Source organism: Oreochromis aureus, linkage group 11 (assembly GCF_013358895.1).
Source record: "Oreochromis aureus strain Israel breed Guangdong linkage group 11, ZZ_aureus, whole genome shotgun sequence".
NCBI lineage: Eukaryota > Metazoa > Chordata > Actinopteri > Cichliformes > Cichlidae > Oreochromis > Oreochromis aureus.
This window is the reverse complement of record NC_052952.1, coordinates 12,760,626-12,776,462: the sequence shown is the minus strand read 5'-3', so window position 1 is coordinate 12,776,462 and position 15,837 is coordinate 12,760,626. Positions and strand designations below refer to the sequence as shown.

Below are 15,837 nucleotides of genomic sequence, written 5' to 3'. Positions count from 1 at the left end.
TTCCTTCCCACTGTCGCCAAAGTGCTTGCTCATAGGGGGTCATCTGATTGTTGGGTTTTTCTTTGTAAGTATACCTTACAATATAAAGCGCCTTGAGGAGACTGTTGCTGTGATTTGGCGCTCTATAAATAAAATTGAATTGAATTGAAAATTGAATGGATGTCACTGTGTAGAGATATTCCTCCATAGAAGGCTTAGACCCAAATGCAGATTCAATGCACATGGTTAAACTATTTATAAGACTTTGTTTAAAGAGAGGAATGGAGAACGTGGCTAGAGCTAGGAGTGTCAGCAGAGAGCAGGAACCAGAGGAAAAGCTATCAAGAGACTGATCACCTGGGTCGTGATGGGAACAATCCAACGGGAATTCTTCATCCATCAGTCAGCGTGATGCCTAAAAGTTTATTCAGATGTAAATATATTACATTTTTAAATAAAGATCATTGAAGAATATGAAAAAAATCATCAGTGTTTTTAATGACACTGCATTTCATTCATGTGTCTCTATTGGACAGTGTTGTAGAAGTATAAAATCCAGAAAGCTACACAACATGGGGCGGTTCATTTACAAACACAGGTCTAACTTGAGGTTTCACACAGTTTTTTGTTAGAAAATAATCAAATTGTTAAATGCTTATGTAACACCCGTCCCACGTTCTATTGAGAGGGGCCCTGGGTTCCTGTTGTTACTTTCCTACTGATACTCCCTTTTTTAATGCTTATGGTACAAAATATGCAATAAAACTACACTATATGTGGGTGTTTGTTCCTTACATTGGAATGTGGATGTTTAGGTGTGTGTATGTGTGTCCATAAACGACTTCCCTAAACCTGCTGGTCTGGAAGTCCAACAGTTCATCTAAACAAAATGCACTTAGCCCAAAACCTAAAACAGACATAGATACGTTTATCCTACCATAAAACAATAAGACAAGGTACGACCTCTCCCATGCTCCCAAAATGTGGGTTTGAATACCAGAACACCCTGGAATGCACACAAAGCCTACTAAAGATCACACATCCTATCACTACACAATCGATTATACACCTCTAAGCATATATGGAAACTTATATCATTAAAAGATTATACTGACTACTAAGTACAATTTTCCATTGACACAAAGTCAATAAATTTTTAAACAAGATATTAAAATTAAGACAGCAAAGGGAGAGATATTACATTTTGCTTTCTGCAGATTCTTTTTCCTGGCACCCGAGTTAATCATAAAGTAACTTGAGAGCTCAGAGCTTTCATCAGAGATTTGGGAGTGCCAGTGGTGACTAACGAAAGCCACTAGTTTGCCAATGACAGCATATTAAACTGTTTTTCTCTCACTGCTCTTAACTCCAGCCTCCATCCCTCTATACTCCATTTATCCACCAGATGCCCTCAGATTTGCTTCCAGATCCAGTCACCTGGCTTTGTCCCCTCCTTACTCGCCGTAAAGGCTGATCTTCAGCTTTACCACGCACCTGTTTCCAATTCAGTCATCGTCTCCTCTATATAAACCAGCCAGATTTGCCAGATTGTTGTCCCTCATGTCCTTGCATCTGCCTTTATTAAATGTCCTATTGAAGTCACTTTGATTCATCCTACTGCTTCTTTGTTTGTCTGACTTTCAAGTATTTTCTTTCACCTATGAGACTAATATACGCACAGGATCAGAGAGTACTTATACATTTCTGCTTAAGATAAAACAGTGTCTTCTTATTTAAGCTCTTGAGAATCTTAGGCAATGGCCGGTGTCAATTTGGGAGCCAAGGCAGGAAAACAATACAGTGGCTCAATGCCAACTGTATCAATCCTAACTTCCAACTTGAGTTGGAAGTTAGGATTTAAGATACTTAGAAACAGCCGACTACAAAAATGCAAACTCATCTGTGAACTCATCTGTGAAAAAGAAGTGGATAGCAGGGGGCGCCTAGCAACAATCAGGGCTTGCAGTTTACTCAACTATATTTCCACCTCACTGGTGAGGACGTGTTGTGATTTGGCCGTATTGTAAAAGAAGAAGCATTAACTAAATAAACTCATACCTGTCAAATGTCTGGTAGGAGATTTCTTGGTGACCAGTGACACACAGCACGAACATGATACTTTTTATTGTTTTTATTGGATGGTAAGATTATTGCTCTGAGTGGGATTTATTTTCTGTACACTTTGAATAGACAATTTATGCAAAGGGCAACTGAAGTTGATGCCAATATCACTCGCTTCGCTGCTATTTGATCTACAAAAACTAGCACAGATGTTTTTTGATTAATAACCTTTATTATAATGAGTGTCACTTCACAAAATGTTCGCCTTGATGCTAGAATATGAAGGGATCATTGAAGATACTGGTCACGTGATGAGCCAATGTGGTGGGATAACAAAAATTGCCCCTCGGCAATCCATCCTCATAGAAAAGAAATTCAAATTCCCAGTTTGCTTCTGTTTACTGTTAGGCTTAGCAATTTCATTAAAGCTAAGAGGAGCCATTTCTCTTATTTGAACTGATTTTCAAAGCAATAAAAAAATGTCCCTTGGGTGATTTTTATTTCAGCTGCACACCTGTGGATACACTTGGTGTTTCAAAGGGGATTAAATTACTGTTTTTATATTGATATTTTGCATATTTGTAAATAGAACTGCTTTGAAAAAGCTACATATTTACAGTAGAAAACATCATTGCAAAACAAAAAACCCAAAACACTCTGATCATTGGGTTCACAGGGTGGATTTGATGCCAGGAATTGCACTCCATATTGTGTAATCTAAAAAACAAACTGAAGGGATCTGAACTGGTGTGGGTCTGCTACATGGTTTCATTCTTTTGGCACTTTGGGTTATACACAGTGATAATCAAGAAGGTGAGAGTTGGTTTGGGGTATAAATGAGGCTTAAGAAAATGCTACTTTTATAAATAAAGCCTCAGTGTGACAGAAGAATTCGCTTTATGAATAAACACAGTGAAATTTCATATGTGTGAGCAAGTGTTGTTTATGGAATAAGACGACTCCACCAAGGAAATGCCAGAGTTTAATGTGACTCTATTATACAAGCAGCACTGCATAAGACACAATCAAAAGCCTGGATATATTTCAGGATACAATCCAGATATCAATATACTTAAAAGAGAGTGATAATTGTTTTGTCGGATTTTGATTTTATATCACAGCTGATTTAATACAGGAATCAGAGTCAAAAAGCAAACCACACTAAACAAAATGCACTAAAAGTTGTACAAATGGGTGTCTCTCCAGAAACTGACATTTATTGCATTTCCTCACAAAATGGTACGTGCATACATTTGGTTTTACCGTGCTGTTTTTAATTCCATTTTTATTTATTAGAAAAAATATCTTACATTTTTTCCGAGCATGGAGTAGATGAATTTTGAAAACAAAGAAAGAACGTTTAATCTATAAATCTACATTTCAAAATGAAAATTAAACATGTAAGAAAATAGCCGTCACATTACAGTTACAGTATATTCATTGTACTCGTGAAACAGTAAATACCACAAAGAACACAGTGATAAAAATTCTCATAGAATCTAGAAATGAAAAGAGCTCACAGCGTTAGGAGTAATAATAAAAAGTACACAAATAAAGCAGAATAAAAGCTGGAACCACTTAATCTGTATACTCTGATCTTCTTCTCCTGTACTTAGATATGCCTAAACATATGATTAATATTGACTCAGTAGTCTATAATTACTAAAACAGTTACACTGTAATTTGGGGACTGCAATAAAAAGTGATATCAGACTGAAAATACATTCTTGTTAAAAAAGACAAATGTTGTTCATTAACTCTTTGTATGGAAACCAGTAGCTATGTTCCCTACACCATCAGGATGTGGTTTCCATGCATGTCCTATTTAAAAAAAGAAAGAAAATCCTGAGTCCTTTGTGGGTATAATTATCTGTGCAGTCAGCAATACAGTGAGCAAAGTCATCAACTGCACCTCCTCTGTTCTGTCAGAAAAAGCCTCGACTCTCACATCTAAGAGCCTCACTGAGAGCGAGGGCAAGACTTGGATGACCCTGATTATTTGCTGTTCTCAGGAGAAAGATGGTGCTGTGGACTAAAATCTTAAGCAGAGTATTTGTGGTTACAGAGAATACCGAGCTGTACTGATTTTGTTGCACTGAGATAAAGCTGCTATATGGTGATTTGGCACATCACATATATTGTACAACATTAAAATTCATTCATTTCCATTGTTCTGTTGTTTTCTTGGTTACAAAGATGGCTACCAGGAAAAGCACATCAAGCATCGGTACATTCAACAGCCAGGCTGATTGATACAGCACAACACAATCTGAAAACTGTTTACGTAGCATCATAAGCAAGTACAGCAAGATTTCCAAAGACATATGTGAATATAAGCTTTAGCTTTTAGTATTTACAACCCAATCTATTTATAAAATACATGGTTTCTCAAGCAGAGTGCAACTTAAATAGTAGGTCTTTTATTTTTAATCTACAGTGAAGGACCATCAGCAGTGATGGACAGCTTACTTGAAAAATGTTACTCATTTAATACTCATGTATATGATCCTTGTCAAGAGTGCAGTTAAGATGTACCTTATTTAACAACCCCAAAACACACACAGTGATGCATTACAACTTCAATATGTAGAAAAAACTACAAAAAAATCTTTTAGTTCCAGTCTTTCATATTTTTTCCTCAATGGGAGGTACAGCAGACTATTTGCCACCCACAAACAGATGGCTGTGATACTGACCACAAACTCCAGAGGTCAATTACACAAAGATATTGTCTGTAGTCCTATGAAATTTGCTTTAAGATGATTATAAAGCATGTTTGCTAGTTCAAATCAAATCAATTCTTGTTTTGATCAATCAAATCCAAACAGGCTCTTAAACTCTAAACATGGACTACAGGGATTACAATCAAGCCATTGTCAAACAAGTTCAGACAATGCTGACGTCTATAGGCACCTATAGTTTCCTAGTAAACTAGTTTTGGCACTGGTTTTAATCCTCAACCTGGTGTCTGTAACAACAGACAAAATAAAGAAAAGTTATCCACTACAGAGTTAAATATTAGCCAACTTTCATTCAACTTACCTTGAAACAAAATTGTATGTTTCCATGGTATTAGTGAGTCATGCTTGCTAATCTTTTAAAAAATTGGATTTTTGGTTGTTCAGTCAGCCATGTTTTCAACTTGAAAGTAGTACTAATTTACCTAGAATTCACAAGCACATTAGCACTATTAAAGACCTTCATATCCTAGACCCTTTTTATGAAACAAAAGAGTAGCTTTATAGAGTTATTGGGCCATAATCATGCTACTATCTTGGCAAAACCATTCTTTGCTTTCATTGTCCAGCTTTTCAGAGTTAACATTAGCATACCAAGCTAAAAGTAGTTAGCAACACGTAAACTGGGCTTCAATGTGTCTAGTTTCTGACATGTAATTTGTAGAAATAGTTTTGGATGTAGCTAGGAGCCACCTGTTTTAGAAACGGCTAGCTAAGACAAGCTGATTCAAGCTAGCTCGGCTAGCATGCTATCCTATACCTCTTTCATCACTAAAGAAATAAAATCAGCATCAGGAAACTGACAATGACGTGCCATCTTCTTCTAATAAGATGGCAAAACAACAACTGGATCAGATGTATCAATTTTGTGGTCCTTTACTACTTCCTCACTGAATAATCCAAATCCTGCAAAATCCTACAAGTATTTTTTTTTTTTTTAAAAACAGACTGTATTACAGGTATAAATGTGTTGCTTCTTTTAATGCAATTCTTACTTTTTATGAAAAATGTCCACTTATTGGACCTGCACCAATATTGTTTTTCTTTTCCCCATGCAGAGTTTTAAATTCATTGATTTGAATAAACTCACTGTCTGCATTTTAAGGGAGGTCACTGTCGAAGGAGGATCACTTTTTTCAATTTCAGACAGTTTTTTTTTTTTCCATCAGTGATGACGTGTACAGTAGCAATCACAAAGAGGGAGTAATCGTGTCCTGCAGCCACTGGTGCCTTATCCCCTCTAGTCCAGGTGAAATTAACAGCGCTTATGTGGAATATTACAGCTTTAGCGATGTCCAAACGACCATACGTACCTGCATCAAAAACGCACACCCACTCATATCTGATGACTTGCAATGACTTTGGGTGTGGCAGCTGTAAGTCAAACATTTGTGCAGTTAGTTGAGGGTGGCGTATCTGCTTTGCTACGAATGTCCTTGATGTCATTAAGCGGGGAGTCACTGGTACCAATCTGGCATTTAAACACCTGCTTATAGGCCTTTCTAAAGTTCTCCGACAGGAAGGCGTAGATGACCGGGTTGACTGATGAATTGCTGTACGCCAGGCAGTGTGCAGCCACCCGCAATACAAAGGAGGCTTGGTTTAGCGGGAAGGTCCCAAACTCCACCCAGAGGTGAACTACATGATGAGGGAGCCACGACAGGCAGAACACCACCACCACCACAAGCACCGTCTGAGCAGTCTGGGATCCACAAAGAAAAGGAAAAAAGGTAAGATTTTGTCAGTGCCCGCAGGGATAATAAATACAGAATTTAATATTCTATTTAAGCTTGAAGTCTTGTTTACAATAGAAGAATAAAGCTTGGAAAGCCATTGATGAGATAGTGGTATGTTTGGGACCAATCTGCATTGTGAAAATTTTGTGAGATCATTAACATCCTATAATCAAGTCCCTGCCCTCCAGTAGAAGTCTTTGAGAACCATTTTTAAGTTCACATTGCTTGAGAATCATTATGAGTTATTTTTGCTAACTAATATCTTAGATTTTGGCAGCAGTATGCATATCACTGCATTCTTATCTCTGCATCATGGAAATGTGTGGAGAGATCTGTCAGACAGTCCATCGATAGCAAGTGAGAGAGAGAGTAAGCAGGCTCTGGCTTCAGGCCAAACTAAAGTGCACTTCAGTAGACTTTGGATGGTTAATGTCCTGCAGCTCAGAAGATAATGGATTAATATTCTTTGTTGATATGCCATTCTTCTTTGGCCTGAGGATCGAGGAGCTCATCACACATCAATAAACCCTCTCATACCCCCATCCACATTTAATCATTTTAGACTTCAACAGTAAATACTGAGAACGTTGCACTGATAATATTATAATGATCCCATACCACAGACTTATTTTTTTACATGTGAATCATATGTAATAATAAAGAGACTCAAATCCTTAATTAATCAACATTACATAAGTGACTTTTGACATCTCCACATGCACATTTGGGTGATTCCTATTTGCAAATGCTAGGTGTTATTTTTAAGTTTATCCAGTAGCATGGTAATGTGGCATACATGTTTAATTCATATATCTCATGACAGCTATGTTGACTGTTCTGTTCTTCTGTCTTACAGCTGTTTTCCCCCCAAAAAAGTTAAGAGAGCTTTGAACATATTTACCAATTAGAAAACAATCAACTTAAGCACAGTGCCCAAGGCAGATAGTGCGTGAGCAGTGGATGAAGCTAACAAGGAACTGGTATAAACAAAAACAGCAGATCTGACCTCAGACAGCTGTTTAAATACTTTTAAGGCCTAAAAACCTTGAAAAAGCAGACGTACTGTAAATGCCTTTTCACCCGACACTTAATGAGTCACTGGTGGCATTTCATCCACAGTCTGTGTCATAAACACATTTCTGTATCTACTGACATGACGTGACAGTTATCATAAATCAAATTTACATAATATCCAAGAAGAAGAAATTAAACGATGTTATTCTTCCTACAAACAAAAAAAGGAAGAAAAACTAATTACATGCTCCTTGACTTGCTGAGGTAGTAAGAAGATTTATTGCAGGGCTAATTACTTCACATCAAAGATAACGGAAATATTGCAAATCCTGAATCAGGAACTCAGCTTTCCAAGTTTTGATGGGTATAAGTTAGCATGAGCATGTAGCGGTCAGAAGTAACAGAGCTGATGATAAGTGTAAAGTGAAAATATTCCCAACTAAATGAATATGAGTGCATAGATATTTTACCTCATTGGAGTGCATTCTGAGATGCAGTATTTTTACTGTTATGAAAAATTAAAAGCCTAATATATCATTTCCTCGTATGACAACTATGCAACCTACAGGGTTTTGAAAACATTTTTATGGCAAGCACAAAAAATGTCAGAAAATTGCTAAATCAGCTGACTGTAGGGTCTCGATAGAAACCTAATTGTTTTGGTGTTGTAGATTTCAGCACTGCTGTTTGGTTCAGTCTAAAAAGGCACAATCTGCAAAGCTGAAAAATGACACCAATGAAGAAGTGCCAAAAACTGAAGTTCAGCTCGGTGCCACTTGGCTCCAAAAAGCAAGTCTTTCGCCACAGACTCCTGTTTTGAAATGCTCAACTTTACAGCATTAAAAAGCATAATTACAGCCTATTAAAAAAGACAACTCTGAGTGGGGTGAACGTTTGTAGAAGTTTTAATGGATTATCTGAGTAATTATGGCTTGCTGTGTGGAAATGTGTGCTTTCATTAGAAAAATCCTGGTAGGTTTTTTGTGTGTGTGTGTGTGTGTGTTACTTAGCAAAAATGTGTTGCTAGCATAGAGTTTAGCTTGCTATCCAAACTAACGAGTGTTTGCTGTTAAAGCAACAGTTCATACTTTCATCTAAATGTGGTGCTTTTGATCTAAAAAAGCTAACATGATTGCAAAATGCAGAGTTTTAAACCAAATGGTGATATCACAGTGGCTATGTCTTTTGGTTGGTAGTAGCAGCAGGCAGCAGTATTCACGGGCGCTAAAAGAATGCTGCTGTGTGCATTATTAGAATGGCTGTTCTGAGCATAGTGATGGAGTCAGACATTCCAGCCGCTAACCTGACTCCAGATACTGTTCAGTGCTGGTGGATGTGTGCATAGGCAACATGTTCACATGAGTGACTTTAGAGTATAATGCTATTTTATGTGGCTAATATTTGTGCGGTCTGATGAAATGCCCTGCGATCGTTATTTAACTGTAACAAAATAAAGTTCAGCATTGATAAATTACAATAAATATAGTTTTAAAAAAATATTTTATCAATCACATGATAGATTAACATTTTTGACTTGATACAAGTTAGCATTGGCCTGAGAAATCTGTCTGACCCCAACACAACTACACACATAGACACAAAGACACTGTGACTATGAAGAGGTTCTCACAGTTTTAGTGCAGTAGTACAGTAAAAGCAGGGTTTTGTTTGAATGGTGTCCATAAAACATTCACATCTTCCCCTAAACCCACAGAGAGGCTGTTGTTAGGATATTGTAAACGGCTGCAGCAGAAACACCTTCTGTCATAAACTTTTAGCTCATCACTCAAGAAAGGAGTTATCTAACAACCCAAAGGTAATTCTTTCGAGTTTTTAAAGTCAAAAATGGACACCAAGATGACTTTTCTTCAAAGAGAAACACAAGAAAAACTGTTATAATGTTGGGAAATTATCATTTGGCAAGTTTGTGCTACATTTTTGATATTTCCACAACTAATCATCACTAGTAATCAAAAAATATCATTTGGATTTACAGCTTTCTGCAGCTCTTTTTAAATGTTCATTCAACAATGTTCTCATTACTCCCAAAGTCACTGGGAAATTACTGCATGATGTTGGGTGTCAGTCAATTCATTCAGTCTCCCAAGCTTCAGATATGCATATTACAGCCTACACACATTCTTAAATTATTTCAGAATGACTTGGCCAAACATTTATTTTTGTAATTATCTATAACCATCTGTGTTCTCCATCTGCATAACAGACTTAAACTCCTAAGATCTAACACTGCTTACTGCATGGCTCCTCAACCTCGGATTCAAAACAGAAAAAACATGCAGACACATATAATCAGAAAGGATTTGTAGCATATATGTGACGCATATATAAAAAATCAACTCTGACAACCTTGCAAAGACCTTGCAGAAAAGAAAGGTTCATATTCCCTATGGTTTGCTACATTTGTGAGTTGACAGTGTGTGGTGTTGTGACTTTTGAAGGCTGTGTGATTCCTCCTCTGTGAGGCTGAAGTCGATAAGAACATTGGTTGTATTTCACAACAGCCATGGGAGCAACCTTGGGCTTCCCAGCTGCTTTTAACAATATATTTCACAGGCCTGACAGAGAGCAGCTGAGACCTAAGTTAAACACATTTCTGCACAAATCCCCTTTGCTTTCACCAGCTGCAATTTATTGTTTTTACCTGTTGATTTTCATCTTTTATGGAAGGAAACCTTGGATAATATGTCTGTGTGCTAATAGTATGAAAAAGAAGACTAGAACCAGAATGTCAGTCGCATATTTGCTCACCTGGCGCATGATCTGGCTCATCAGGATTTGATATGTTTTAGACTTAAAGGATTTATTCAGCTTTTTGAGAAATATGCTGATTTTCTTTCTTGTACAATAAACTGATATGACTCTGATACCTCTCAGTTATAGCCTACAACCCAGAAAAAGTGGGGAACAGCTAGGTTCACCGATTCATTTTATTGGGGTGTTATTTGTGGGATTATTTTTGACAGGCAGCAAGATCAGTAAGACAACAGGGCGTCCTAACCAAGAAATGGTCTGCTCTTACATAATATCATCCATGCCATCATTTCTTGTTCGCAGATTAAACCTTCAGGTCAGCTTTCAAGTTATAATTGTGAGCCTGAGAAACTGAGTGTTTTTGCACAAAACAGTCAGGTCCATAATTTACTGGACAAAGATGCATTTTCTTTTAGTTTTGCCTCTGTAAACCACCATAGTTAATATGTGATTGAAGTACAAACCCACAGCTTTAATTCAAGAGTCTGTGTATGTTCCCAGTCATCAAGGTCATGGTAGTCTAGGGCCTTGAAAAGAAGAAGCCTCGTGGATGAGAGGTGAGGCATCTTCAAAAAACTAAAATAAGTCCAGTCGCCGTCTTTTTCAAGCTCCTTGGACTTTAATTCAAGAGGTTTAACTTGACCCCAGAGGGTTAGCATGAACTGAGGACTGTTTTAAATAGAATAAGAATTGCAGTGACTGCCTGAAGTCTAGAACTCACGGACATCACGTCTTCCTCCTTTGAGATGCTTTGCATTTACTTCAACCGCCTTCAGTTGCTGCTTATTTGTGAGCTTTTTGTATTCAGTCTTGCATTTATGAACAAAAACTCAGCTCAGGTGACTCCCTTGGCATTTGAAGAACATTCCATGTCTTGGACTTTAGAAACTTAGATTGCTTTGCAGCTTGCTTTGGCTTATAATCCATTTGCACTTTGATGCACTGTCTGATTGTTTTTGCAGCATTTTGCTGAATCTGACCAGAGAGTTCGCGTCACAATTCAGCCTCCTACTTCTATCAGTAATCAATAAATCGGTCATGCCATCAATAAACACCAGTGACACATTTCCACTGACAACCATAAGTTGTCTCCACCATGTGTGACAGATAGTCATGATATCATGAGCTGCTTCTTTCGTTCTCCATACATCTCACTTGAGGTTATCCTGGTTCAAGTTCATCTTGGTTTCATCTCTCCAAAGATTTTTTCCCTGAACTTTGCAGACTCTTGTAGATGTTTTCTGGCAAAGTCTAATCTGGTCCTCCAGTCCTTGTAGTGTAGCCAGTGGTAAATCTTCTGTTTTTGCATTCATGAAGGCGTACTGAACTCTTTGAGAGTGTTCTTTAATTGGTTAGATTTTGCAAAGTGGTTTATCTTAACCCCGCACAGAATTTTGTCATCATGAACTTTAGTTATCTTGTGTGCTTTCAGTGTTGCTGAGTTGGCCAGTGCATTCATTCTTTGGATTTTTATTTTGTTTTTTGGCCTCCCTTGCCAAACATCTGACATCGCCTTAGGTCTCATATTAAAAATACAGTGAAACTATCAGCTATAAATTCAACACTTTGAATCAACTTCAGACATTGTCCATCCATCCATCCAGATAATGTGTCTGCTTCTTTTTTCATGAAAAACTAGGTAACACTACTTACCTTCTCAGTCAATTGTCCAAATACTTTAGATTCTCTGAAAATGGGACACTGTGTATATAAATTCCTGTAATTCCTTAACCAGTAAATTATCATTTTTACAAAGCTTCTTGAATTAAAGCTTAAAGTCTGCACTTCAATCATATCGTGTCTGTTTGAATTAAAATCCACTGTGGTTTATTTGTCTAACAGTATAGACCCAACTGTATGTGCCACTTTGTTATATGAATTACGTTTTCAATAAATCTGTGGGAAAATGTCTGCAAAGCCCCCATAGTTTTAATTCATAACCCAGTTTATACTGTTACGACAGGTAAGAAGTTCATTAGCACTATATGCGGGTAATAGCAGCTTCCAGTATTTGCTGTATGTTGAGATAAGCTAAGCCGCCACCTCGCTGTATTTTTAAACGACTGATAAGAGATTTTTTTAATTAAATCAAGAAAGCTGTAAAGCATATTTCCCAACACTCCAAGCTACAGCCCAGACTATTCTTCATATAATATGAAAGCCACTGTAGTTGAGTTCCTGGTACCAGCCAAGTTAGTCTCTGAGTCAGACTGCTGAGAAATCAACCAGGGGTTTGATTCACTGTTGTGCCTGTGACAGAACACGTGTCAGTCCAAAAATTGTTTCCTCTTGAAAGTGTGGTTCATTTTACAGTGTCTGCCATTTCACACCATGAGAGGAAAGACAAAGAAGTGTAAGTAGCTTAAATCCCTCAAACTGCTTGTAGATTAAATGATAGAAATAAAAGAAATAAAGTAATAACCTACAAGGACTGTAGGTTATTACTGAACACTTATCCTAAGACGCACTGGACAAATCAACATACTGCCAAGAAAACACAAAACATGCATATTCATCAAAAGTGCATGAAAATGTTCCAGTTTTCAGTGTAAAATTCTCATCTTTGTCAGTTTTACGCCGGCTTGTATTTTTCCTCACTGCAGCTGCTGATTCCCTCTGAAAGTGTGCAAAAATGCTCTCTCCTGACATTCATTTTAGTCTCTCAGTGCCTGCAAACGTAATTTATGTATGACAGGGTTTAATGATTTGTTGGCTGACCATTTATCACAAAGTTATTGGTGTGACAATCTCTTCCAGGACTCCCCGCACAGCAAACACAATAAATCATCAGAACATCAGAAATTCCCGATTCACTTTCCACAGTTGTTTAGGTTTCGGGTCATAAAAGCATGTTTCTAGAGAAGTACGCACGAAAGCACATGTAAATCCTCATCGGTTCATCTCCCCAACTGACCGGGAGTCTGTACTCCTGGCTTTGTAACATTGTAAGCAGTTATCAGATGCTGTGACATATAACAGACAGACAGACGTATAGGTAATCAAGTAGGCGACTCCAGATAGCTACTCTCAGGAAAGTCAAATGACCTCCACAGAGTATGATAAAGTCTAGATGGCAGTTTGATTGTGCATTACCTTTTGGCCATCAAGCTCAAGTGCACCAGTTAATAGTACACGTACACAATATTGCATTTATATTTATTATTCTGGCTACAAGGGAGAGTTGGAGGTAATGATTCGGTATAGGGCAGGCTATTCCTGCACCAAATTATAGGTGCTGGACTGTGGTCGGCCAAATACTTGAGTGAAGTCTTATTCACTCAAAAAAAAAATGATGCATGAACAGGTTGCATCAATTACTGCGTCTACACACTGTCAACTATCAATTTAATGGCTATTCCCCAACCACCCAACACATCGCTATGATACGTACCTTTTTCTTTGATGCCTCTGACTTTTTGGACATATTTCTTAGCTTTTTGTGCAAGTGATTTAACACCTGTAAACAAGGGATACAGAAGTCAAATGTACATTTGTTTAGCAGTAATTCCCCTAATTATATTACTGACTCATGTGAACAGCCTTTTCTTACCTTTGCATAACAGAAAGAAATGAGCAGCAGAGGCAGCACATAACCAAAGATAAACGTGCAAACCACATAGATCTTCTTCTGGTTCTGATCCGGCCACACTTCCCAGCAAAAGGTGTGATTTTCCCCTCTCTTAAAAATATTCTGGTAATACATGATAGGCGCAGCCATCGCCAGGGAGAGTATCCAAATCACCACCACCCCAATTAGAGCGTGCTTCGCCACCCGAATAGAGGACGACTTTCTGGAGTGAACGATGGCAATGTATCGGTCCACTGACATAGCGGACAGGGTGAAGATGCTGACCAGCATTGAAACAGTGAAGAAATAGTGGATGAATTTGCAAATAAACGCACCGAGCACCCAAGTGGGCATCATGTAGATAGTGGACTGGAAAGGGATGCAGAAAAGCAGGTAAGACAGGTCTGCTATGCTTAGGTTCAGGATGAATATGTTGGTGGTGCTTCGAGGTTTTCCCGGTTTGCTCCGGGCCAGCACGGTGATCACCATGGAGTTGCCCAGCACGCCGAGCGTAAAGATGAGCCCGAAAACCAGAAGCGTGATGAAATTATCCGTGCCGATCCCGAATAAAAGTTTCTCGTCCTCCTCCTCCACACGGCTGAGGTTCCAGGGCTCTTCCAAGAGCCAAACAGAGTCTGTCAAGTTCATGATTTATTCTTTGCTCTTCGGATTAAGTTGAAAGGTAAGCAAAGGAACCTGCAGCTAGTCTGTGCTGCTTCATTGCACGGAATTTTCTGGGCAAGGGGTTATGGTCAGGTGCGTTTCCATCAGCGTTCCTGCAGACAGTATTGTTGCTCTCCTGTGTCTTTGTATCAAGACTTCGGTAAATCCCCCTCTTAGCTTTTTATATTATATTTGTGTATATTTCAAAGCGATCTCGGTTTTTGTGCAGCGTTAAATCAGCTTTGCAGCTGCGCGTTTTGGAGTCGCTCTCCCGGCGCGCACCTGACCCGAGCGCGTACCGACCGCGCCGATCCAGTCTGTTGCTTCTTTCTCCGCGTCGGGACTTTTTCCTCTCAGATTAGAGCGGGGGCTGGGCTCTGCCACTAACGTCAGCATCAATACCACCTCCCAAGAAACGGGGAGAGAGAGAGAGAGAGAGAAAATTAATGGAATACTGTTTATTCTACGCGTTTCCGAAACCATCCCATTAAAACTGAATGTCAAAGTAATTTTCCTTGTCAGATTCAGTTTGTTTGTGATACTTTATGGCCAAGGTGCAAATGCTGCTCCGATCACAGGGCTGGTCTGTCAAATGTGCAATATACCACAAAGCAATATCGTTCGCCGGTCATGGTGTGATTGTCTTAAATGGCTTTTATCATAGAAAGAAAATAAACTACCGAAACATGTTATAACAAATGGTAGCCTACTTGGTTCCAGTGTCATTTTTATAATGTCTGCCTTATTTCACCCAGTAACGCATTCTGATGTACCTTTCTCATTAGGAAAGCCCTTGTTTGCCTATTTGACCAGTTTGTAAGTATTGGTTATGTACCAAACACCTCAAAAGTGGATAGAACAGAATGGTAGTGAGCATTTCCCCCAAACTTTCTAATTAATAAAGTCATTCGAAAGAAATATGAACAATAATCAAATCACAAGCAGAAGAAGATTGTTTAGCAGATGTTGACCAAAGGTTGTACTTAGTGTGTATGTGTGTGCATGTGTCTGTGTGTGTCTGTTCCCACAGTTTGTGGTCATCCCTCAGAAGACTTGGAGAGTCTTTTTTTAAATCCAAGTTGATGAGAATGTCATGCATGAACTGTTGACTTATTGTTCTGTGAATAACGTGGCGGAAAAGCGACTAAAAATACATTACGGAAATAACACAGGGGCACGCTGACTTTTTTCCCTCTAAACTGCAACAGTGAAAATAAATTAAGAAATACCAGCCAATTTCCAGGAGTCCAAAGTGACATTTTCAAGTCGCTTGAGTTGTCTTGCAAGCAGCAATCAAAAACTAGAA

General features: G+C 38.4%; 1 protein-coding gene across 1 annotated transcript; it reads right to left on the bottom strand.

Moving 5' to 3' along the window:
* Positions 1-3,009: 3,009 nt before the first annotated feature.
* LOC116326764 (galanin receptor type 1) lies at positions 3,010-14,840 on the bottom strand. Its single transcript, XM_031748180.2, has 3 exons — positions 13,851-14,840; positions 13,692-13,757; positions 3,010-6,480 (listed from the first exon to the last, which is right to left on the bottom strand). The coding sequence occupies exons 1-3, from the start codon at positions 14,514-14,516 to the stop codon at positions 6,160-6,162; spliced, it is 1,053 nt and encodes a 350-aa protein (XP_031604040.1). The 5' UTR covers positions 14,517-14,840; the 3' UTR covers positions 3,010-6,159.
* Between the last annotated feature and the right edge of the window lie 997 nt (positions 14,841-15,837).

Bases quoted from the DNA above. Each gene is read 5' to 3' on its own strand.
- LOC116326764 (XM_031748180.2), bottom strand. From the start codon at position 14,516: ATGAACTTGACAGACTCTGTTTGGCTCTTGGAAGAGCCCTGGAACCTC. The intron at 13,758-13,850 runs GTAAGAAAAGGC...CCTTGTTTACAG, and splicing joins TTTCTTTCTGTTATGCAAAG to GTGTTAAATCACTTGCACAA. The intron at 6,481-13,691 runs GTACGTATCATA...TGTGGATCCCAG, and splicing joins CAGAGGCATCAAAGAAAAAG to ACTGCTCAGACGGTGCTTGT.